Below are 26451 nucleotides of genomic sequence, written 5' to 3' on the forward strand. Positions count from 1 at the left end.
TGTATATGAATATTTTTTATATTTTTATTTTTTTATTGTTGTTATTATTGAAATGAGAGAAGAATTGTACATTATTATTAATGTAATATGATATAGTATAATATAATTTATTAATCCTTGGCATTCATGTGGTGCAGCGGTTAGTTCACCACCATTAAGTTACAACTTTGAGTCTCATCTGTGCTATTGACTGGCTGGGCGCTTACACTGACACGATTTACTGTGCCTGGCGACTATGTGCTTGCTGGGGGAAGTGCTGGCAGCGTGATTCGAAATGGGAGGAATTTAGAGACGACTAAATTCTGGTCTTCTGATTGATTTGTAGTGCTCAGACAAGTCATGCTTGCGGACTCCATCCATGAAGAGACGTCCTACTGACAACAATGCAGAGGGGAAAAAGGACACTGGAATGCTGAAATATATTCGCACACAGGTGCTCTATTTACATTTCTTTCACACTGTAGAACTTGTGGACTTTTGAACAAACAAACTCATCTACTGATTAAAAAAACACTCTAAATGGGCGCTCGGGTGGCACAATGATTACTAACTAGCTAGCCCACCACTGCTAAGATCTTGAGCTCTCAAGTTCAAATTGTCTGAGGGAGGGTGGGCTGGAAGGATTCTTGCTACTGCTGCAATTACGGTCTCTGCTAGCTGGTCCATGGCATCTGCGGAGATCAAAATAATGAAGATCACTGTGTGACTCTGTATTTGATACTAATCCCTTAAGAAATTAAAACACCCTAAATATTGTAATTGCACTTTTTGTTTGGCTTTTACACAAATATTTTTATTATCTAATTATTGTTTTTGGAGGCTAATGATTTGTCAAACACATTTATGATCAGGATTGTCTCAGGAAAAATGTTGTTGTGCCTTGCACATGCAGGTGATGAGTTTGTGCCCGGCGCCTCTGTCTCTACTAATAAAAGCAGCACCCATCCTGACAGATGATATGTACGGAGACGTTCAGCCAGCTGCCTGGGAACTTCTGCTCAGCGTGGACGAGCACATCGCTGCAGCTGCAGGTCTGGTTTAGTGTCTTTTACATTACCTGCTCTACGTGCCATTTACATTCTGTGGTTAATTAATTAGGTGATCCTTGGGGAAAATGAATTTTCAACCTCTGGTGCAGACCTTGCTTTATGCACAGGGGCACAGTCATGCTGGAACAGAAAAGGGCCTTTGGTATGACAAAAATCATAAGCTATGTGAATATGCTTTTGCATATTGCTTAAATCACTATGAATGTTTTATTTGACTCGATTTTATTCATTTTGCTGTGGTCTTTGAGACCCCGTTTCTAACAGGTGAATAGAAGTGGTCGATGGCAGTACTCTTGTCATGGGGTTGGGGCTGGGGGCTTCTTTTTACCTGCTAGAGGCGGGCTCTGTGTATTGAGTGTTGTGTATGGAGAGTCATGGGGGGTTGGAGAGGACGGCAGTTGCAAAATTGTAATTGGATACCTGATTGGTTGAAAAAGTGGAAAATGAACAGGGCACCAATCCATTGCGGTCTTTGAACCCGAATCTCAGCGGTAGTGGACTAGCGTGATTAACCTATTTCTGTTACTCATAATTCTGCATTTCTTGATAACGTATATTCTTCTTGCTTTCTCACAAACACACATGTCCATGCTTGCAGCGGCCATGTTCCTGCTGTGTGCAGTAAAGGTGCCTGACGCTGTCACTGAAATGATGATGGCTGAATTTCAACATCCGGAAGCCAGTCAAAGAATTAACTCTGTGCTTAAGTTCTACACCGTGTGGAGGTTCCGCTACCAGGTGTGGCCTCGCATGGAGGAAGGAGCTCAGCAGATCTTTAAGGTACTACTGTTTAACAAATGAGAGCTGGAGATAGATGGATATTTTTCAATTTTAAATATTTCTATCTTTAATTTTAAATCTCTTAGTTTATTTTATTTTAGTAATTTTAATGTTTTAAAACTGTTTAAGCTGCAGAGCAAATAACAAATAATGTTAACACAGGTGCTGTAAGATTGACTGATTGTATTGGTAGGACAATACAAAAAATGAACTGGTTCATGTCCTTAATGAACTGCTGGATGTTCTAATAGGTCCTTCGTGTGTAAATATAAGGTCTTAAAAACCACTCACAACAACTATTAGCATAATGAGTCCAGCTGGGCCCAGTTGCAGAATTCTGCTTCATCTGCAATGACATTTATGACTGGCAGATGGGGCATGGAGGCACAGATGATCAAAGTGTTCAGTTCAATCACCTGTATCTCACTGAGTGTTAATTCACTCCAGGTGGGAGTGTTTCTATATATCATGGTCTCTTACTCACAGACTTGTCAGTTCCTTTGTTGGCAACCTGCTTTTTTAAAACATTATATCTTGCTCCAAGTCCGGTTTTACACTGGCTTGGGAAGCCAGTGTCGGTGACATTTAAGACTCATGTCGGGGGGCAAACCATCTCAGTTAACTATCTGTTGTTTTTTTATATATAGATTATTTGACTTATGTAACCCAAACATTTACCTGATGTAAAAATGTATATTTAGCCAATAATCTATATTTATCAAAGTATAAACAATGTCCTACATTACTGAAGAGCAAAACATAGCCCACCAGGCATGGCATCGAATGTACTGACAGTTTTTTTACAAGTCCACACTAATGGCCCTTTTAATATTCAGCACCTCAATGCCAGACAGTCTCTCCAGACTCATATTGTTTCTCATGTTCAAAGGAACTACACTATTATTGATTGCATTGATTGAAAACCTACATGAGAAACACTCGGGACATGGACTTTGCATGCATTGCATTTGATGCTGTGCCCAGTGTGTGCCGTGTAATTTATACTTTGATAAATAAAGGTTATTTACTTAATATAGGTTTGTGCTTCAGATAAATGTTGGTTCATATATGTTTTCTTCTATTTGTCCTCTCTTTTAAAGCCCTCAGTAGGTTATAGTATGTACAAAATGCCTCTGCTAGAATTTTCAACACATTTTGACCACATTCTTCAGAGACTTCACTGGTTGTTTGTTACATTTCTGATTAATTACAAGGTTTTTTATAAGTATAAAGCTCTGCACACCTTGACTCCTCACTACCTGGTTGAGCTTTTGCATCTACAGTATATGTTCAATCTCATACCTTAAGGTTGCAAACTTTTGCCGTTCTTGATGTTACAAGATATAAATTGACCTCTTTGGTTGGACGATCATTTAGTGATTTAATTTAGCTCCCAAATTATGGAATACACTTCCCGAGTCTTTCCATCATGCCTCCTCTTTTTATTTACATTTCTGTCAAAGACTTGTATTAACTATGTCTTATAGTACTTTGTCTATACTTGAATATTATACCTCTAATGTCCTCTTTGTTGTTTACTTGTGTTCAGTGTGTTCATGTTCTTTGATTGGAAAGCATCTTTGAGCATGGAAAATGTGCTATACAAAAGAAAGTGATAATAAAAAGTGATCATATGTCAGAAATCTAAACAAAATAAATACAGTTTGCAAAATCATTGACAAAAATTGTTGTCACAGTTATGTGTGTGCATTCTCTCTTATAGATTCCCCCACCCAGCATTAACTTTACTCTGCCATCTCCTATTCTGGGGATGCCATGTGTGCCCATGTTTGATCCACCATGGATGCCACTGAACACCGGGACTGTTCCAGATGCAATAACTGAAGATCAGTCTGTAAGTGTACCCTTTAGACACTCTGAAGTACAGACAGAAATTGAGGGCTTTTTATTTAGAAAAATGCATGGTGATTTTTCAGAAATCATTCTCAGCTCGTGCAGTGTCACGCTCACACCAGCGTGCTGAGCATATCCTTAAGAACATGCAGCAAGAGGATGAGAAAAGGAGGCTGGGTCGTGAGGCCAGCATCATTACGGCCATTCCCATTGCCCAAGAAGCCTGCTATGAACCCACCTGCAGCCCTCCGCCTGAGCAAGAGGAAGAGGGTCAGTCAAATAACATAGGCATTCTTTTTTTGCCTTTTTTATATCACTTTATTATTATAAAAGTACATGCTTAGACTTCTTCAGGTAGAAGTATTCTTTGAATTTTTTTACTGTTTTAACAGTTTTTTTAAGACAGGCTGTTCTTGTCGAGTAACAATTATTAATCCTGTCATTAAGAACAAATTATTCAGAATGACAGTTTAAAATTGCGTTAACTAGTAATCTCATATATACTTCATAAATTCATAGGCCTGCTGATCTGAAAACAGTTGCAATGCGAACAATCAATTCCTTTAATCGGTTCCTTGCTCCACTACAAACTGATCTGAAAACAGTTCTTATTGCCTAGAATCAATTCCCTGAATTAGTTTTTTGCCACACTACAAACTAATCTGAAAACAGTTGTTATTGCCTAGAATCAATTCCCAAAATCAGTCCCTTGCTCCACTACAAACTGATCTGAAAACAGTTCTTATTGCCTAGAATCAATTCCCTAAATCTGCCCCTTGCTCCACTACAAACTAATCTGAAAACAGTTCTTATTGCCTAGAATCAATTCCCTAAATCTGTCCCTTGCTCCTCTACAAACTGATCTGAAAACAGTTCTTATTGCCTAGAATCAATTCCCTAAATCTGTCCCTTGCTCCTCTACAAACTGATCTGAAAACAGTTCTTATTGCCTAGAATTGATTCTCTAAATCAATTCCTTACCTCACTACAAACTGATCTGAAAACAGTTGTTATTGCCTAGAATCAATTCCCTAAATCAGTTCCTTGCCCCACTACAAACTGATCTGAAAACAGTTCTTATTGCCTATAATCAATTCCCTAAATCTGCCCCTTGCTCCACTACAAACTGATTTGAAAACAGTTCTTATTGCCTAGAATCAATTCCCTAAATCTGTCCCTTGCTCCTCTACAAACTGATCTGAAAACAGTTCTTATTGCCTAGAATCGATTTTCTAAATCAATTCCTTACCTAAATACAAACTGATTTGAAAACAGTTCTCATTGGCTAGAATCGATTCTCTAAATCAATTCCTTACCTCACTACAAACTGATCTGAAAACAGTTCTTATTGCCTAGAATCAATTCCCTAAGCCGGTCCCTTGCCCCACTACAAACTGATCTGAAAACAGTTCTTATTGCCTATAATCAATTCCCTAAATTAGTTCCTTGCCCCACTACAAACTGATCTGAAAACAGTTCTTATTGCCTATAATCAATTCCCTAAATCTGCCCCTTGCTCCACTACAAACTGATTTGAAAACAGTTCTTATTGCCTAGAATCAATTCCCTAAGCCGGTCCCTTGCCCCACTACAAACTGATCTGAAAACAGTTCTTATTGCCTATAATCAATTCCTTAAATCTGCCCCTTGCTCCACTATTAACTGATTTGAAAACAGTTCTTATTGCCTAGAATCAATTCCCTAAATCTGTCCCTTGCTCCTCTACAAACTGATCTGAAAATAGTTCTTATTGCCTAGAATCAATTCCTTAAATCTGCCCCTTGCTCCACTACAAACTAATCTGAAAACAGTTCTTATTGCCTAGAATCAATTCCCTAAATCTGTCCCTTGCTCCTCTACAAACTGATCTGAAAACAGTTCTTATTGCCTAGAATCAATTCCCTAAATCTGTCCCTTGCTCCTCTACAAACTGATCTGAAAACAGTTCTTATTGCCTAGAATTGATTCTCTAAATCAATTCCTTACCTCACTACAAACTGATCTGAAAACAGTTGTTATTGCCTAGAATAAATTCCCTAAATCAGTTCCTTGCCCCACTACAAACTGATCTGAAAACAGTTCTTATTGCCTATAATCAATTCCCTAAATCTGCCCCTTGCTCCACTACAAACTGATTTGAAAACAGTTCTTATTGCCTAGAATCAATTCCCTAAATCTGTCCCTTGCTCCTCTACAAACTGATCTGAAAACAGTTCTTATTGCCTAGAATCGATTTTCTAAATCAATTCCTTACCTAAATACAAACTGATTTGAAAACAGTTCTCATTGGCTAGAATCGATTCTCTAAATCAATTCCTTACCTCACTACAAACTGATCTGAAAACAGTTCTTATTGCCTAGAATCAATTCCCTAAGCCGGTCCCTTGCCCCACTACAAACTGATCTGAAAACAGTTCTTATTGCCTATAATCAATTCCCTAAATTAGTTCCTTGCCCCACTACAAACTGATCTGAAAACAGTTCTTATTGCCTATAATCAATTCCCTAAATCTGCCCCTTGCTCCACTACAAACTGATTTGAAAACAGTTCTTATTGCCTAGAATCAATTCCCTAAGCCGGTCCCTTGCCCCACTACAAACTGATCTGAAAACAGTTCTTATTGCCTATAATCAATTCCTTAAATCTGCCCCTTGCTCCACTATTAACTGATTTGAAAACAGTTCTTATTGCCTAGAATCAATTCCCTAAATCTGTCCCTTGCTCCTCTACAAACTGATCTGAAAACAGTTCTTATTGCCTAGAATCGATTTTCTAAATCAATTCCTTACCTAAATACAAACTGATTTGAAAACAGTTCTCATTGGCTAGAATCGATTCTCTAAATCAATTCCTTACCTCACTACAAACTGATCTGAAAACAGTTCTTATTGCCTAGAATCAATTCCCTAAGCCGGTCCCTTGCCCCACTACAAACTGATCTGAAAACAGTTCTTATTGCCTATAATCAATTCCCTAAATTAGTTCCTTGCCCCACTACAAACTGATCTGAAAACAGTTCTTATTGCCTAGAATCAATTCCCTAAATTAGTTATTTTCCCTACTTCAAACTGATCTGAAATCAGTTCTCATGGCCTAAAATCATTTCCCTGAATCAACCATCAGGCCTACTACAAACTAAGAGTGGTAATCATAAATCGGCACATAATGACAAACCTTGAAAAAAGACAAAGAGCACTTGAGGAAACATAAAATAATTTTTTTAAGTAATTGTTTCATTATTTGAAGAACCAAAGTTATCCAACGACGACAGGCTCTACGTGAAAACATTATTGCACCTTGGTAATTTGTTCAGCCAGTGAACCAAATATAATAGATAATTGCGTTCAATTAGACTAGACACACCCAGGCTTGATACCAGCCATGCTAAATCAGAAATGCGAGTAGGGCAGAGCTCTTCCCACAGTCGTTGTCTCCAAATAGTACAGAGGAGTTCCAGAATGCTGTAACACTCTTTAAACGTTTTGTGGACTGATCTCAAATGATCAAAAGAGTTTGGATGTTGCTGTTAGTTGCTGCTAAAGGTTGCACAACCAGTTATAAAGTTGAGGAGGTTTCTATTCTAAATTCTGCTTCGAAAAAAGTAAATGTGAACGTCTTTTAATACTTTTTTTTACAGCATTGCATGTAAGGATACATATATTTTAACATAATATAAATAGGTATAATTATGTTTTACAATATCACTAGCTAAAAAACTGTATCAGCACAAACTAACAGGTAGATCATGAAGCTAGGGGTCTGTCTGAAAACCTAGTGAGCTGCCTACTGCCTACTTAGGCAGCTGTTTAAGAGAGGATTGTAATAAGACATCGAACTTAGATAGGTAGATTATTCAGACGAACTTAGACATCGATAATGTCACCGCAGTTTTCGCTTACTAAGCTAACACAGTTAACCTTAGGTCATTCAAACCAATAGGCTGAGGTGGTACAACCCGCTAGCATGCCAGCTAACATCTCCCTCAGTGTACCGAGAATGGTTAAATTGTCACAGACAAGCCTGAATTTGCCAATAAATGACACTTGTACATCTTAATACGAATGTAAAAAAAAAAAAAGAAGAATTTATTTACATTTAAAAAGAACTCTTTGCTTTGCATCCGCCATATTTATATATATATATATATATATATATATATATATATCGAATTTCCCCCATGGGGATCAATAAAGGAATGTTATTTGTAATTTTTTGTGAGAAAGGTTGTTGCCGCACTGAATGCTGGGATTGCCTTCACCGCATTGGATGCTTCCTCATTATTTCATCAAATTATTGCTTAGATGTAAGGCACCCAGGTTACGCAGCGGGATTTTCCGCTAGCACACCAGTGCCGAGATTCTAAACTCCTCGGTTCGAAACTCGGCATTGCCACCAGTCAGCTGGGCGCCATCTACCGGGCATAATTGGGCAGGATGACCGGACTGTGTGGGTGGGGACTTTAAACGCTTTGTAGGGACGCTGATTAGCAGATAGAGAGGTGCCTGTGCAGAATGCATTAATGGGTGAAAAAGGGTTCCGCTAAGGTCTGCACTTGGGTCGGAGGAGGCGTGAGCAGCAATATACCTGCCTCGACTGCAATCCCCCAGCAGCGGAAGACAAATTGACTACACTAAATTGGGAGAAACTGCATAAATTAAATAGGGGGAAAAAAAGAATTAAGGCACCTCATTAAGCAGCATTTTAAGATATCTAAGAATTTAGAAATGTAGCCTTCTCCTCAGGAGTGTGCATAGGATGACGTAAAAGGTTTATGTAGAGAGCTTACTAGGTTTTCAGACAGACCCTAAGAATCCATGGTCTTCAGTATTGTTGTGTGCATTACCAGCAGAAGATGTAGTGAACCTGACTTCTCGTCGTCTCTCTGTGAGCCCTTCCTGCGCCTCCAGCAACTCGCACAGGAACTACTCATTCCGCCGGGGCTCTGTGTGGTCAGTGCGCTCAGTGGTCAGTGCTGAAGGTATGAGATTCATTCCCTTATCGTGTGTGTGGTTAGCAAATTGCATATGAAGTCAGCTGTAGAGTCTGTATTCGAGCAGGCCTGACTTGCTGACATGTTTGTCATTTCAGATGACGAGAACACTACAGAGCATACACCCACGCATCACATGTTACAGCCACCACAAGCTGTGTTCCCAGCATGCATTTGTGCTGCCGTGTTGCCCATAGTGCACTTAATGGAGGATGGAGATGTTCGAGAAGATGGTGTTGCAGGTACGCTGACCTCACTGAACTCTGGGAGATGACAGTTGTATATTAGATCAGAAAAGTGTGAAATTGTTAGAGTGCCTTTATGTGTTCATCAATAAAGTTTAAAAAAAGCAAGTTTAAGACTTTGTACTTGGATTAGTAAGTCTGATACAGTACGTTATCGGAACAAAAAGGTTTACAGTGTAGTTTTGGCCTAGTACTTTTGTTCAGTTTATAAAGCTTCTTCATATTCAGGTTGTCACTTGTCACAGATTCCCCTTTGGCATCACTGTTCCCATGGCGCCACTTTTACTTGTTGTTTAGTTTGTTTCTTGTTCTTTCGGATGCCCTTTCGCCACCCTTAGTTTTGTTATTTTTATCATCTGTGTTTGATTACCTCACGTTTCACACCCCTATTAAAATTCCCTGTAGGGGTGCCCAGGAGGCACAGCGTGATATTCCGCTAGCGCACCAGCGTCGAGATTCTGAACTCCTCGGTTCGAAATGACAGCTGAGCGCCATCTAGCGGGCATAATTGGCAGTGCCTGCAGCAGACACGTCTCTGCTAGGGCGGGATGACCGGACTATGTGGGTGGGGTCTTCAAATGCTGTGTAAGGACCCTGATTGGCAAATACAGAGGTGCCTGTGTAGAGTGCATAAGTGAAAAAGGGTTCCGCTAGGGGCTGTGCGCAGGTCGGAGGAGGCGTGGGCAGCAATACATTCACCTCGACTGCAATCAGGGATCCCCCAGCAGCAGAAGACAAATTGACTACACTAAAATTGGGGAGAAAGTGCATAAATGTTTTGGTTGGTTGGCATAATTAAACCTCATATTCGTCCACCTTGTCTTGTTTATTCCAAGTTCCTGATTCCAATCTGACCATTGCCTTTTCCTTCAATTTATTACTATGAATTCTCCTTGTATTTTGTATCTACATGTGTTGAACCCTGCTATGGACTTGTACATTGTTTCTAGGACCCACTTGAGCCATCGCACTTATGTTTTCGCCCCCTTCTCTCGCCATGCATTATAAAACTGAGCTGTTATCTAGAATTCCAAAAATGATTTTTTTTCTTACAAAATAATCAATGTTTTATAGAACTAATACATTTAATACATGCTTCACATATGGGCACTTGGGTGCCATGGTGGTAAAATACACTAGCCCACTATGTCTGAGACCTGGGGAGGTTTGAATCTCAGGGGTGCTTTTGGCACGTCAGGCATGTACACAGACATGATTAGCCATGTCTGAGGAAGGAGTGGAGTAACCAAACAGCCTAGTCCAGGGGTGCCCAATATGTCTACCAGTCGATCGCACAGTGCACGCTGGTAGATCACGTCTTATTCAAACTGTTTTTTTTTTATTTGCGATTTGTCACCATAGCTACACCTTAGCCCGCCTTAAGCACTGCAAATCTAGAACATTTTCATTTATCAGTAGTCAGTTTGCACTATTTTTACATTTTTCCTTTTGTAACGTACACTGTTTGTGAAGGTGATCTCAAGCCACGAAAGTGTGGGCACCCCTGGCTTAGCCATTGGCAGGTGCACATTTCAGTTTTGCTCTCAGTGCCGTTCCCAAGTCAATATACAATAAGGGTTGCACCAGGAAGAGCATTCAGCATAAAATCTGTGCCAAAGCAGGTATACGGACCACTGTAGTGACCCCTAATACAGAATATATACAGAATATAAAAAAATGTTACGCAGAAACATTACAAACATAAACATTTGAATTATTTTGTCATTTTGGCTTTTTTTTTCTCCACAGTTAGTGCTGTGGCTAAGCAGGTGTTATGGAACTGTCTGATTGAGGACCCAGCACTTGTTCTCCGACATTTTCTAGAAAAACTAACAGTCAGTAACAGACAAGTAAGGCAACAGAAAAACGTATGCACTTTATATTGATGCCAAATTCTTTTAATAAAGTCTAGGAGATGTGTTTCTTAAATAGTTATCAAGTTTGTGTTTCTTATTAGGATGAGCTGATGTATATGCTAAGAAAGCTTCTGCTCAATATTGGGGATCTACCTGCACAGACCTCACACATTCTCTTCAACTACCTGGTAAGGCCTTTTTGTTTAATCAAAGTGTTACCAACCATTTCATCAACACAGACCAAATTACAACTAACAGTTTTTATAGACTTGTGTTTTGGTGATGTTTATTTTGTTTATTTATTTTATTAAGATTTTAACATCATGTTTTACACGTTTTGGTTACATTCATGACAAGACAGGTAGTTACTAGTTAGTTCATCAGTTCGAGTTTTAACACAGTCAAACACAGTCATGGACATTTTTGTATCTCCAATTAACCTCACTTGCATGTCTTTGGACTGTGGGAGGAATCCCACGCAGACACGGGGAGAACATGCAAACTCCACATAAAAAAGACCCAACCCGCTCCACCTGGGAATCGAATTTTATTATTTGTGAGGTGAATGTGTCACAAGACACAGTGTCTTGAACCCTTCTGTGTATGGTCCTGCATAGTCACAGGCCAGTCATTTGAAAGCACCTATGATAGGCACGCAGGCATCAGAACTGGACGTCAGCGCAATAGAAGAAGGTTGACTGGTTCAACAAGTCCTGTTTTCTCCAAGATTGTGTGGAAGGCCGGGCACATCTGCATTGTTTACCCCTAGAATATATGGCAACAGGATGCACTGTAGTACAATCCACATCTCAACATGACTGGTACCAGATACCACATGACTCCTTTAGATGTCTTAGAAGTTATGAAGTCTGTGTCGTCAGGTCACAGCTGTTCAGACAGCTTAGCAAATTTCTGACTACAAAACACCTATGCTATCAAAATATCAGTTTCTTCCACTACCAAATAATGCAAGACCAGATGTTAATTCTTAGCCAGGTGGTTTTTTAAACCTGAAATGGAAATGTGTCCCTGAATTCTAAACACTGTTATGCTTTTTCCTCAGGTGGGTTTGATCATGTATTTTGTGCGTACACCATGCGAATGGGGCATGGATGCCATCTCAGCTACACTGACTTTTTTGTGGGAGGTGGTGGGGTATGTAGAGGGCCTTTTTTTCAAAGACCTCAAACAGACCATGAAGAAAGAGCAGTGTGAGGTGAAGCTTTTGGTTACTGCCTCTATGCCAGGTAGCACATTTCAGCATGACATTATAAGATATCACTTAGCGTCTGTAGTGTTATTACTTTTTTAGGTAGAATTCAGTGCATGTATTTATGTCATGGAGTTAAACTGCATCTTGATCTGTTGAATATGTATTTTGCATGTGCCTACAGGAACCAAGACACTGGTGGTCCATGGGCAGAATGAGTGTGATATCCCTACACAATTGCCAGTTCATGAGGATACACAGTTTGAGGCCCTGCTTAAGGTAACTAATACTGTTTTAGACTATTTTCTCATTTATTTTCTTTGCATTAAAACAACAATCATTCCACACAGAACTCCAAAAATGGACTGGGGAAAAATGATTAGCGCCCTAATATTATTGGTATTTGGTATTATTATATATATAATATTATATAGTATTTGGTAGCACACAGTTAACAATAAAACAATAATTGAAATATCTGTTTTTTGGGTCCTCCTGGGTCTCCTACAATATCGTCCCATTTCAAATGATGACACAGTGCAATCTGACACTGTTGTACCCTGTGTGTGAAGGTCAGAGCTCGGGCCTCAACCCCATTCAATATGTTTGAGATGAATTGGAGCAATGATAGTGAGCCAATGCCAGTGCCTGACCTCACTAATGCTTTGTTGACTTGGGCAAACGTTTCCATGAACACACTCTGAAAAAGACTTTGAAGTTGGGGATATGGTGGGTAAGAAAGTAGGAGCAGTCAACTTTATATTAACATACACTGTTTTGGTATTGGATGTCTTTTGTATTTGGTGTCTAGATACTTTTGGTTATATAGTTTACATGCAGGATCATGGTACAGTATAGATTTGACATATTCATTAGGAGAAAATGACAGGCTTATTCAACATTGTGAAATGTTAATAATTAATTTTTTTAATGATTTTCACTGAAAAAACCTGCACCTATTAGTTCATGCAGCCTAATTTATTCTGTATACCCATTCCTTTTCTGAATAATACAATAATGTTGTAAGACAAACATAAAATACGTGAGAATTTTTTTTTGACTCTTGTTAATAACAGGAATGCCTCGAGTTCTTCAACATACCAGAGGCTCGTTCAGCTAGCTACTTCCTTATGGACAAGCGCTGGAATCTCATCCACTATGCCAAGGTTTGCTTAGCTGATTATAGTTCAACACTTTGAGTTTATATGTATTTATGTATATAACTTGTTTATCACCTTTCATTTCTGTTTTTCCTTCTTTAGACATATGTGCGAGACATCTACCCTTTCAGGCGCTCAGTGTCCCCTCAGCTCAACCTGGTCCACATGACTCCAGAGAAGGGCCAGGAACTCATTCAGAAACAGGTAAGCATGCATTATTAAATGCTGTGAAACCCAGTGAAGTGTCATTCAGCACTTGAACTATGAGTAACTACTGTCAGTCCAACATCATGGTCCTAATGGGTGTATACTTTGATTTAAAAATTAATAATGGGAATATATTTAAGATTGAAAACTTTCATTTTATTTTTATGTTATACCACCGCTTTATCCCAGTCAGTGTTGCGGCGGGTCAGGCTTCCCAGTAATCACTGGGCACAATGCATTAACACACCATGCTTAGGACGCCAATTCATCGCAGGGCCTCAGCCCCTTCTCTCAGACATAGCCAATCATGTTTGTATGTAGACGATAGTGGGCTAGCATACAGACTTGCTATAGCAAATCTTATATTTACATTGATTTTCTGCATTTAGCAGACGCTTTTAACTAAAGTACTGTGACAGTATAAGCAATTTCAGGTTAAGGGCCTTGCTCAAGAGCTCAACAGTGGCAAACTGGCAGTGGTGGGGTTTGAACCACCAGCCTTTTGATTACTAGTTCATTACCTTAACCAGTAGGCTACAACTGCCCTTTTATTTCCTCTTTCAGAAGGCACACTTGATTCAGAGGTTGGGTTGGTTAAAGTCGTACTTTTTTTGGGTTGAAAGGTAAAGCTGGACAGGTTGAGGTGCCGACGTTCTCTGATCTCCGCCAGGTCACTGGGCTTAAATACATAGCTTTTTAATTTTTATATATATATTTTGTCCAAAAAAATGACTAGAGGGTAGAACTTAAGGTACAGGTCTAGTTGCAGGTTCAAGCCCTGCCTTTACCACCTAGTTGCCACTGTTGGGCCTTAGAGCAAGGCTCTTAACCCTCAATTGCTTGCACTGTATTCGGTCCCAGTAAATGCTGTAAACGTGAATGGGGAAGTGGACATGTATCTGCTCTAGACCTAAATTGAGGGCCTTAAATTAGCTGTACCTTCCTTTGTAGGTTTTCTCCAGAAAGCTGGAGGAAGTGGGCAGAGTTCTGTTCCTCATTTCGCTCACCCAGCGCATGCCTGCCATGCACAAGCAATCCCATGTCTCCTTGCTACAGGAAGACCTGCTGCGTCTGCCCTCCTTCCCTCGTACAGCTATTGATGCTGAGTTTACCCTCTTCAGTGAGCCTTTGGGTAAATGGATATGTTTGCCTACACATCTCTACAGCTCTTTTATACCAGTGCAGATATGAATCTAATAATAATGTTAGTTATTGTTATTTGCTAATTTAATTGTTTCTTGTTATTTGTGTCTTTTGGGGCTTTGGTTTGTTTTGTTTATTGGGTGGTGGGTAAATCTTAGGCAAAGAGCTATTCGGCATGGACACCTTACACAAGGTACTGTGGATCAAGCTGTTGGAGGAGATGTTTTTGGGCATGCCAAGTGAGTACCCCTGGGGTGATGAGATCATGCTCTTTCTCAATGTGTTTAACGGAGCCCTGCTGCTACACCCAGAAGACAGTTCCCTGCTCAGGCAGTACACAGCCACTGCCATTAACACTGCTGTGCACTTCAACCACCTGTTCTCACTGAGCGGCTATCAGTGGATCCTTCCCACCATGCTTCAGGTCTGAAACTCATTTAAATCCTAAACCTTTAATGTTAAATGTTAACTGGAGCATCAAAACAGTTTATAATACACATAAAATATACATTATTGGACAGCTTGTTGGACATCCATTTCAAAACCATGGCTATTTATTTGAAATTTCTTACCATTTTTGTGTCCACAACAGCCTTAACCCTTTAAGGAAGGCTTTTCACAAGGTTTTAGAGCGTATCCCTGGTAATTTGTGGCCTTTTAAATACGCACTAATGTCAGTTGAGAAGGCTTGGCTTGCCCTCTACGTTCAAGTTTATGAATATGAGGTTTAGTCTGGTTGAGGACCTGTGCAGGTCACTTCAAAAGATATTTTAAGGGTGTCTTTCCCAATCAGTTGGAAGTTGTCAGCATATCATTTATTTAATATTTATGAGGGATGCCCATATACTGTATATGTTATCATTTAAAAACCCAAACTTCACATTTATTGTGATCAGTTTGACTTGACTACTATTAAAACATCTATTTTTGTAAAGGGGTGGGTCATGCCTCTCTACTGTAGTGCAAAGTGAACACACCTGCAAGAATGGAAATAGAATACAAGTGCATATGTTTAATCAATGTAAAACAATAATGTGTCTAAAAAGACCAAACAAAAAGAGGAAATCACAAATTATTAAATAAATAAAGTGGCCTAAGTATTAGAAACAAAGTAACAAATAAAAGACTCAATAACATTGACAGCCCACAATGAAGAAAGAAAATAGAACAGGGAGAGCACAGAATTGAAAACTGGATGTCACAATGTAACAAGCTGCTTCAGCCATGTGCAACAGTTTTGGCAATGAAAACACTGAAACACAGGGATGAGTTCCCAGAAAGATACAAATGCTGGCAGTGCACACCAGCAGAAAACTGGACCAGACCAAGCAGCCTGGGACCAAAGTTTCAGAGAAAAGTAGGTTTGCTAGACGGATGTGCTGGTGAAACTGAGCAGGAGAAACCATGATATAACTTCCACCTGGAGAAAAATTAAAGCTCATGAGGCACAGGTAATTTGACAATCAAAAGAAACTGACAGATAAATCATCTGTGCCCCCTGCCCCATCTTCTGGCCAAATGTGGCAACTCAGAATGACTCACATTCATTCATTCATTCTAGCAAAAGAAAAACCTTGGTATACTTATTTGCTTTTAAAGTCAGACAACCTTAATATATCAAGGTTACAATGCTAGTGTATTTATATTATTATGAATTGGCATATTATTGCAATTATTTCAGGCAGCATTACCATCAGCGAATAAGTAATTAAGAATTAAAGTTGAAACTTAATTAAGAAATGAATTGAGAAATTAAAATTTAATCTCCCACTGTGATTAAGGTAGGCGCTGCTGAGTGTGCAGTCCACAGTTCTCAGGTCATTATTATATTAAACAAAAAGTCAGTGGCTCCTGGTTATTTTAAGTGGATATGCAGTAAGAACTACAAACTGACCATCTTTCTGCAGTGTCCTAAGCTTGCAAGGAAACAGACAAAATGGGTGCAGACGAGTGCAATTCTAGCATGCTTTAAAATCGTGTGAAAAGCCTTCCTAGACCAGTGTAGGCAGTTATTGCCACAAAGGGGCAGTACAACTCCATATAAATGCAAATGGTTTTGGAATTGAATGTCCAACAAGCTTATTGTCAGGCGTCCATATATGTCCATAAATATACAGTATCTGATTCTGCTAAAATTATAAATGGATTATAAATAGAAACTGTATGTGAAAAAAGAGTGTGATTACTGATTAGTATGTTTCTGAATATGTACTGATGTTATAATATGGTTTACTGTATTTGTTTGTTTTTACATTAGACATATGCTGATTATGAAAGTAACCCACTGCTGCGTCGAGGCATCGAGTTCTGCTGCCGGCAGTTTTACATTCTTCACCGCAAGCCCTTCATCCTGCAGCTGTTTGCCAGTGTTGCTCCACTGCTGGAATTTACTGTGAGTGCCCAGAACTTCATCACATAGTGATGCTCTAATACATTTATTGCCATTTATTGACTTGTGGTAGATTTTGTAACTAACTAAGTTAATCAAGGACCTTAGTACTGAAACAATAAATGCAAAGACGTTCAGAAAAGAAAGTAATACAGGACACTTGGGTGACACCAGCCCACCACAGTTAAGATCTCGAATTGTCTAGCTCAACTCTCAAGATCGGACAGGCACCTACACAATTGGCTGAATCTGAGGTATGGAATGGTAGAAATGATTGATGGTTCATTCACACTGCATAGCACTGCGTGACTCTCCGTACACAACACTGCTGTCTAGCAAATGATAAGAAGCAGCCGTCGACTGCATGTGCATCCACCTTGAGCAAATTAGCACTCAGCAAGGCACAGGTGACTGTTAATTATAAAGAAATGATACGTCAGTTGTCTGCGCCTCCATACGCCCTCTGTTGTCCATACATGTCAATGAAGACAGGTGGGAGGCACCAGACTGGCTCAGCAGTGCATTTTCTTAGTTCTTGCTAATTTTCTTATTTGACCATTTAAAGGAATTTTGGGTTTGGCCATTTCTTTAAATCCAGGAGACTGTGCTTTATTTTATGTTTTCAGACCTGCACCAGTACTGGATTGTCCAAAGGCGTGTCTGCACAGTGCCTGTTTGACCTGCTGGTGTCTTTGGAGGGAGAGACAGCTGACAGTCTGCATGCCCTTGAGCTGGTCAAGGCTGAGAAACCGCTTCGTTCTCTGGGTAAACTGTCATTTGCAGCTCCCTCTCACCAACTCTTGCTCTAATCTACATTTGAACGGTTCAGTCGAGTAATTGTTTTTATCCATTTAGATTTTTGTTATGGCAATGAGGACCTTGCCTTCTCCATCAGTGAATCTATTAAGCTATGTGTGACAGTGGTGGCCTATGCCCCTGAATCCTTCCGAAGGTTTGCACAGCTTGACTTATATTTTTGCTTTTTCCCATCACTTGTCTGTTCTAATGTTAAATTTGCCTGTTACCTTCATTTTGTTTATATTCCCATCCAGTCTGCAGATGCTGATGGTTTTGGAGGCACTGGTTCCTTGTTATTTGCAGAAGCTGAAGAGTAACAGTCAAGCTCTAGAGTCAGCATCTGTGGCCAGAGATGAGATTGCAGCCATAGCTGCGCTGGCCACCTCATTGCAGGCTCTGCTTTACAGTGTAGAAACCCTGACACGGTTAGTCCCTCTTCTCAAAACTTGTCTTGTTTATCGTCCACACAGCAAGCACTTTTATTAGGTACACCTATCTGGTATGTACATTCATTGATTACGTTATAAACCACACCCAACCTAGACATGGGTATACAGTTACTGACTCATAAGACCCCCACTGAACAGATGACAATGTGGTGCTGGACCATTCTCAGCTTTACAATGGCACTAACGTGGTAATGGTATGGTAGTGTGTGTTGTTCTGGCATGAGTGTATCAGGTGCAGCAGTGTTGCTGGGATTTTTAAATACTGTTTAGACTCACCTGGCCTCTTTATTAGAAACACATAAGCTGTTAGAATGCCACTACCGTATCATTGCCATGCCCAGAATGTTCCACCACCCGAATAATCTGTTGAGTAGGGATTTTTTGGGAGTCTCGTTTGAATACAGACCATTATAATTCTAAAATCTCTATTGTATTTGCAGCTTAGAAAATAGCCAATGAATGTACATGCCAGATAAGTGTACATTTGTGTGTGTACACTGTATGGCCAAAAGTCTACGTGTCAGCCACACCTATTACAAATACGTAGATGTATAGAATAAATTATCTAAAATAACTTATAAGCTTTAACATTATTAACCTTTTACTTTTGTTCGGAAAAAAATCTTCACTTGTCCAACAGTACTGTACCCATTTACAAAGCAAGGTCTATAAATAAATGATTTAATGAGTTTGGTGTGGAGGACAAGCTTATGGTCAGGTGTCCACATACTTTTGACCATTTTGTGTATATTTGTGTGTCTCAAATGCCAGCTTATTAACTACTTTGTGCCTAAACTCATCGACTTTTTATTGAGGCAAACAGAGTTTTATTCATGATGTTAGAAAAACATTATATGTCATAACTTTGCACACTTTTTCCACTATGTTAAATGTAGCAGTAATAGAGAGTAGTTGTGCATTATTGGGCAACCACTAATACTCTAACTACAGTTAATGTCAAAGAAAAGGTATGTAGCTGAAAGACTAAGAAATATACAGTATGGACCTGCAGTTTTTTTTTTTGGTATTTTGTGTAATGTCACTGGTGTTCTTCATGCATTTTGTTCATTGTTCACCAGGCCTATGACTGCACCTCAGATGAGTCGTGGTGATCAGGGCCATAAGGGAGGAACTGCTGCCAACCACACAATGTCTGGAGGACCAAATACAAGGTCAAAGCAATCCTGACACACATTAGTTCAAAATTTGTGTTCATTGTATATATATTTTGAACAAAAACAGTACAAATACTTAAACACTCACCGGGCACTTGATAAAGATCACCTACACACATGCTTGTTCATGTAATCGCTGCTGATCTCATGGTATTTTGACAAACAACACTCTCTGGACTTCAATGAGCAACAGTTCCGTCAGTACCTTTTTATGAAGAAAGTTTAGGCTGTTTGTGTGGTGCAGCGGTCTAATGCCTACCATTGCTGAGATCTGAGTTCAGACCTGATGTCTATACAGATGGAACTGGCTGAGTGTCTGTAGTGAAGCGAAAGGGGCCAGATAGAAGCTTCACATCGATTGGCCTTATCTGAGGGGTGGCAGAGGTCCTGTGTTGGACTAGTGTTCTGTCAATGCTGTATTACTGCATTGCACCAAGTGATTCCGAGGAAACCGGACACATGTAGACCCTGACCAGAATAAAGCAGTGGTAAAACATGCTAGAAATGCTAGATTGGTAAAAAAAAGGAGATTACTTGTGAAAATTATTAAAAAATAAAATAAAAGTAAGTAGTGTACATAATCTTTCAGTTCAGTCTGTGGTAGAATGAAGTCCAGTGGTGATTTCTGGACATTGTAAGTGCAGTCACTACAGATTTTATTATATCCAGTAGTACAGCAGAAACAGCATTGTTGGCATGACAGCCTCAGTTCATATTAGAGCTATCGTGGGGTCAAAAACTGAAGATGTAGTTATGATATGAGCAAAATAATTAATGATATGTCAAATGTACAAAGTATAGCATGAGACTCCGGCACATCTAATTATTACAGCATAAACTCTGTGCCTGTCACCAGGTAGACTCGGACCAGTTAGTGGAGTCAAGTGCAGGTTTATTGGTTCACAAGAGTAGTCATAAGAAACAGTGTCAGTACTGGGTAGTCAGGCCAAAATCCAAAGCAAACAAGACCAAAACAGAAAACCAATCAATAAACCATGAAACAGAAAGCAAGGGTCATAACCAGAAAGGCAAGGCAAACGAGAACGCTCAGAAATGCACTGCATAGCAAATACAAGACTTCGCAAGAGTCCAAGATGGCCGCTGATTAGGATCAGGTGAGCCACCAGCCAGCTAGTACTCGGACGAGGGTGCCCTCTGCTGGCGAGAAGGGGAGCCGCCAGCCTCAGATGTGACGGTGCCTTTGTCAAAAGTAGGGGTTGATAGTCCTAAGAGCTCTTATCCTAAGAGTATTTGTGCTGACCATGTGCATGACTTTATGACCCCAGTTTACCATCTTACAATGACTACTTTCAGCATGACAGTGCATCGTGTTACAAAGCAAAGTCATAATAAACTTGTTCCTGGAATATGATAATGAGTTTGATGGTACTTTAAAGGCCTCCCCTGTCCTAAGATACAAAATGAATAAAGCATGTTTGGGATTGTGTAAACAGGAGATTGGAAGCTTGAATATGACCATGTGTTAGTACGCTGTTTCCAATAATGTCATGAGTGTGTGTATATCATTTTCTGTTGTAAGATTTGATAGGCATTGTGAATTATGTGTAAGTTAAACTGCATGCATTTAATATGACCAGGGATAACCTGCACCTGCTGGAGGAGGGCCAGGGTATGCCACGAGAGGAGTTAGACGAGCGTATTGCCAGAGAGGAGTTCCGTCATCCTCGAGAGTCTCTGCTTAACATCTGCACCGAGTTCTACAAACACTGTGGTCCACGCCTTAAAATCCTTCAGAATGTGGCTGGAGAACCAAGAGTCACCGCTCTAGAGCTTTTGGACATGAAGTCGCACATGAGGTATGAAAAAGGAGCAAGAAATTTTTGAATGCTTTTTATATGGCAGTGCATAAGAATAGAAGAAGTTGTAGATAATAGACTTGTTTGGTTTGCTGCACAGATTTTGTCTTGTGTTGTCTTATCTTTTAATGAATGTTCAGTGATGGTCTTAATGTTTAAATGTGTATTTGATTCATATTATAATTATGAAAAAGTAATTGCCCCTTTAACTACTAAATTAATCAGAACTTGCCGGACTTGTTAAATCTAAACAGCACTTATACAAAACCTGACAATGTGAAGCGATGTGAAATCTACCAGGCTGAAAAGGGTTACAGAGCTATTTCTTAGGCTCTGAAACTCAAACTACAGCAGTGGCGATTTCTCTAAGACTGCAAGGGAAGCTCAGCTTCCCCTAAAATGTCAAAAATGAAATGGTCAAATATGTACAGTTGTGTTAACATTTTATTGACTACAAATGCGTTAGAACACGTTCATCTCGAAGACGAGTTCGTTCAGAATCAGCTACTTATCACAAATCGACTGACTCGATTTTGTTAACTCCCGTAGCGTCAATGCATTTGCCCGTAGAAGCTGAGCGTCTATTCACTTCAATGGGACTGCATGGAAAAGTTTTTTTCATTGCTTCGAAACTCGCCGGTCATTGGATAAATGCCACGATTTTGTCCCGCCCCCGGACGCTGAGCGTCTCTGGGGGTGAATGGAGCTGTGGGCGGGTCTGGACGCAGAGTCAAGTCAAGTCAACTTTATTTATATAGCGCTTTTTACAATAGACATTGTCTCATAGCAACTTTACAAAATCCAGGACCAACAGATACAAAAACCCCTGCTTCTGCAAGATGATTGGAGGATCAGTCGAAAGGCTGAATCCCATTTTGATTGACAGCTATTTTGAGATCTACCCGTCACTTAATCACTAGGAGCTTCAGTCCCATCGCGGATTTTGCGAGTGAAGTCGAAAAACAAACTGCAACCCATTTCTTGGTATTTGCTTGGTGAAATTACTTGACCATTTCCATTGTTCATTGTGTAAATAAAACACACTCATAGTATTTGTTTCAGGACACTGGTCAAGTCCCTGGAAAAGACGCCTACTTGGTACGATAGGATCACAGGCCATTTTCTTAAAAAGGAACGGAGGGCAGAATTTATGTGTAAATAAATTGACAAATTTTATGATGTAAGCCGACAATGAGCTTCCCCTCTTTGAAAGACCAGCAGCCGCCACTGAACTACAGTGAGAGCCAATATCCACAAATGAAAAAAATTTGGGACCATGATAAACCCTCTCAGGCATGGCTGGTTTATCAAAATTTCATCTAAACCATCTAAAGCACTGCATGCCTCATTCGCCTCAGATAAGTTCAATATACACAATTCCACAATTAGAGACACTGGACAAAAATGGCATCCATGGGAGAGTCGCAAAACACTGCTAACCATGAAGAACACAAAGGTGTTACATTTGCCAAAACATCTAGGTGAATTTTGAGATAATATTCTGTGGACTGATGAGGTGGAACTTGGGACTTGGGAAACATGGGTGGAGCTTGGGAAGCGTGGGAAGCTTTGCCTCCACTTCAACCTCATCTGATCTGAAACTTTTAAATGTACAGATCTATTGCAGCAGCAAAAAAAAAAAAGATCATGGTGACTGAAACCACATTAAATCATATACAGTGGGGCCAAAAAGTATTTAGTCAGCCACTGATTGTGCAAGTTCTCCTACTTAGAAAGATGAGAGAGGTCTGTAATTTTCATCATAGGTACACTTCAACTATGAGAGACAAAATGAGAAAAAAAAATCCAGGAAATCACATTGTAGGATTTCTAAAGAATTTATTTGTAAATTATGGTGGAAAATAAGTATTTGGTCAATAACAAAAGTTCAACTCAATACTTTGTAACATAACCTTTGTTGGCAATGACAGAGGTCAAACGTTTCCTGTAAGTCTTCACCAGGTTTGCACACACTGTAGCTGGTATTTTGGCCCATTCCTCCATGCAGATCTCCTCTAGAGCAGTGATGTTTTGGGGCTGTCGCTGGGCAACACGGACTTTCAACTCCCTCCACAAATTTTCTATGGGGTTGAGGTCTGGAGACTGGCTAGGCCACTCCAGGACCTTGAAATGCTTTTTACGGAGCCACTCCTTCGTTGCTCGAGCGGTGTGTTTGGGATCACACCGGGCTGGAAGACCCAGCCACGTTCCATCTTCAATGCTCTCACTGATGGAAGGAGGTTTTGGCTTAAAATCTCATGATACATGACCCCATTCATTCTTCCCTTAACACGGATCAGTCGTCCTGTCCCCTTTGCAGAAAAACAGCCCCAAAGCATGATGTTTCCACCCCCATGCTTCACAGTAGGTATGGTGTTCTTGGGATGCAACTCAGCATTCTTCTTCCTCCAAACACGACGAGTTGAGTTTTTACCAAAAAGTTCCATTTTGGTTTCATCTGACCACATGATATTCTCCCAATATTCTTCTGGATCATCCATATGCTCTCTGGCAAACTTCAGACGGGCCTGGACATGTACTGGCTTAAGCAGGGGGACACGCCTGGCACTGCAGGATTCGAGTCCCTCTCGGACTAAATACCTTTTGGCCCCACTGTAAATGCCCACCTACTGTAATACAGTAATACTGACAGCCCAGACAGGATGCCAATTCATTTCTGGGCCTCTTCCACCTAGCATCAGACATAGCCAGCATAGCAAGTCTGCATATGAATGCCCGACCGACTGTTGGCACCTCTGGGGACTCGAACCCTGAATCCCAGCAGTAGTGGACTAGCATAATTTACTGCTGTGCATGTACACAAATTCTCTTATTTTTTTATTTAATTTCATTTTAATATTTTACCACTGCTTTATCCTGTTCAGGGTCACGATGGGTTCAGTTTCCCAGGAATCACTGAGCACAATGTAGCAACACACTCGAAGAGGATGCCAATGTATTCCAGAGCTTCTTCCACCCCCCTCAGACACAGCCATTCATGTCTGTGTAGATGTCCGACTGGCTGATGGCACCACTGGGGATTTCAACTTTCGATCTTAGCAGTAGTGGGCCAGCATAAATTACTGTGCCACACAAGCCAAATGAATTCTCTTAATTTAAAATAAGAAAAGTTTTTTGAATTAAAAATATTGAAAGTTTTTATAAATGGAGATCATGTTTTATAATCAATGAAACTGACACATTATGACACTTTTCCTGTATGTCTGTTGGCCAGACTTTTTGGGTGGCATAACACCCACCACAGCCCTGATCAGGACAAAGCAATTAGTAAAGATAAATGAACACATTTATTTGGGCAAGCTGTAGCCTAGTGGTTAAGGTACTGGACTTGTAATCAGAAGGTCGCTGGTTCAAGCCCCACCACTGCCAGGTTGCTGCTGTTGGGCCCTTGAGCAAGGCCCTTAACCCTCAATTGCTCAGACTGTATACTGTAGCTGTAATGTAAGTCGCTTTGGATAAAGGCGTCTGCTAAATGCTGAAAATGTAAAATGTAAGTAAGCACAAGCGTAGTCAGTGAACAGTGTAGACGCCATTATTCAGCAGACACCTGAAGTACACCTTAAAACCAAAAGTATGTGGACCATTGGACATTACATTTTAAAATCAGAGACATTTATAGCAAGGCACTTCCCCTTTGCTGACATAAAAGTTTCTACTCTTCTGGGAAGACCTTCCCAGGTCAGGCGATGAAGGAAAAGGTTTTGCTCGCAGTTATCATTCCAATTTATTCCCACAGGCCAATGAAGTTCACTCCACATCAAAGTCGTCAAACCAAGTCTAAATAGACCTCGCTTTGTGTGCAGGGGCACAACAAAAAAAGAGCCCGTTCTCAAACTGTTGCTCCAAAGTGTGGATATACCAGACAAAAATAAGGGGTCTCCTCATATTTTTTATACTTCTAATCAAGTGTGTATTGGAGGTGTATGAAATAAATTTAGTGATCATAGACCGAGAAAATAGTCATTTAATAATATAATTAAATTTAAAGTGTGTCTTTATGCAGGCTGGCAGAGATCGCACACTCGCTCCTGAAGTTGGCGCCCTACGACACCCTGACCATGGAGAGCCGTGGTCTGCGCCGCTACATCAATGAGATGCTGCCCATCACTGACTGGTCATCGGAGGCAGTACGGCCAGCACTCATCCTCATTCTGAAGCGGCTGGACCGCATGTTCAACAAAATTCACAAGATGCCCACGCTCAGGTGCGCCCGCCCACAGGCTTTATACTCCAGGTCTGTTCACTTTTCTCTATTACTGTTTCTGTCTGCATCTGCCTCCGTCCATCGCATCTCTTTGAGATGTGACGTTTGCTTTGAGACGTGTCGTCTTGCTTTGGTGCCGTACGCTTCGTCTGTGCCCTCGGCTTTCTCTGTAAGTTCTTGTGTTTGAGTGTCTATGAAGTGGGTATGAGGAGAGTAAGCATGATTCTACGATTTATATTCTTTGAAGACTGAATTGTTAAGATGAAGGAAAGATAAACGTACATGCTGTGGGACCATAAAGTCTTACAAGATTTTTAATGATGAGTCAGTGCTTTGGCAATTTGGCAAAATTCCCCTATATTTAATTAGAATGTAAACACAATATAGCCAAAAGTATAGAAATACAGTACCTATCCAACTATGACATCCCATTAATATAGAGTTGGTCCCACTTATCAACATTTGTCTTCTTTTCTCAGTGCACAGGCCATTTATATTACTGCTATTTTTATATTTAATTTATTTCAGAAGTTTGTATTAATTTGTAATTTATGACTTTGGATCAGATTTGGAGCAGTCTGTTGTAACTACTATTTAATTTGACATGTATAATAAATGCAGTACTTGTATGTGGGCTTCTTCCAGGCGACAAGTAGAATGGGAAGCAGCCAGTAGTCTGATTGAGGGGATTTGTCTGACTCTTCATCGCCAGCCAATCATTTCATTTCTCCCTCACCTGCGCTCTCTCATCAACGTTTGTGTCAACCTGGTAAGCATCGCTGATTTAACTGAACTACAAAACTAAAAGTCTGGGTTAGCATGGTAATCCTGAGTTCGGCAAAAGGTTGCAATACACAAACGTTAAAGCTTGAACACAAAGCCAAATTGAAACCAAATTAAAGTTGGTATAAAATGTTGGGTAAAAAATAGAACTGCTCTGCTATGTTAACCTGTAAACTGTAAATACAGTGCATATTTTTAAATTGTAGTGTAAATTAGATCAATGTTTAAAAATAAAAAGTTTTTTGTATACGTGGGCCTTTAGCTCGGGTTTTCAATTTTAACTCGGACTGACGGCAGAAACAAACAAACTCTGAATGTAT

The 26451-nt window shown here is 40.0% G+C and overlaps 1 protein-coding gene across 7 annotated transcripts in view; it reads left to right on the forward strand.

The window, feature by feature from the left end:
• Positions 1-26451, forward strand: part of LOC134317013 (protein unc-80 homolog) — a 77791-nt gene that overhangs the window by 35998 nt on the left and 15342 nt on the right. For 4 of the 7 annotated variants that reach the window (XM_062997649.1, XM_062997652.1, XM_062997653.1 and 1 more), the window contains 23 exons: positions 326-433; positions 893-1031; positions 1648-1829; positions 3553-3684; positions 3767-3953; positions 8534-8662; positions 8773-8916; positions 10669-10769; positions 10877-10963; positions 11839-12022; positions 12170-12264; positions 13062-13151; positions 13248-13349; positions 14304-14484; positions 14654-14919; positions 16753-16887; positions 17511-17649; positions 17740-17836; positions 17937-18107; positions 19211-19303; positions 20905-21123; positions 25148-25348; positions 25994-26117. In XM_062997649.1, the coding sequence (XP_062853719.1) occupies positions 326-433; positions 893-1031; positions 1648-1829; positions 3553-3684; positions 3767-3953; positions 8534-8662; positions 8773-8916; positions 10669-10769; positions 10877-10963; positions 11839-12022; positions 12170-12264; positions 13062-13151; positions 13248-13349; positions 14304-14484; positions 14654-14919; positions 16753-16887; positions 17511-17649; positions 17740-17836; positions 17937-18107; positions 19211-19303; positions 20905-21123; positions 25148-25348; positions 25994-26117 (3306 nt within the window). Of the gene's footprint in view, positions 1-325; positions 434-892; positions 1032-1647; positions 1830-3552; positions 3685-3766; positions 3954-8533; positions 8663-8772; positions 8917-10668; positions 10770-10876; positions 10964-11838; positions 12023-12169; positions 12265-13061; positions 13152-13247; positions 13350-14303; positions 14485-14653; positions 14920-16752; positions 16888-17510; positions 17650-17739; positions 17837-17936; positions 18108-19210; positions 19304-20904; positions 21124-25147; positions 25379-25993; positions 26118-26451 lie in introns of all 7 variants that reach the window. The other 3 variants (XM_062997647.1, XM_062997650.1, XM_062997651.1) reach the window with 1 other exon arrangement.

This window comes from Trichomycterus rosablanca, chromosome 6 (genome assembly GCF_030014385.1).
Source record: "Trichomycterus rosablanca isolate fTriRos1 chromosome 6, fTriRos1.hap1, whole genome shotgun sequence".
NCBI classification, from domain to species: domain Eukaryota; kingdom Metazoa; phylum Chordata; class Actinopteri; order Siluriformes; family Trichomycteridae; genus Trichomycterus; species Trichomycterus rosablanca.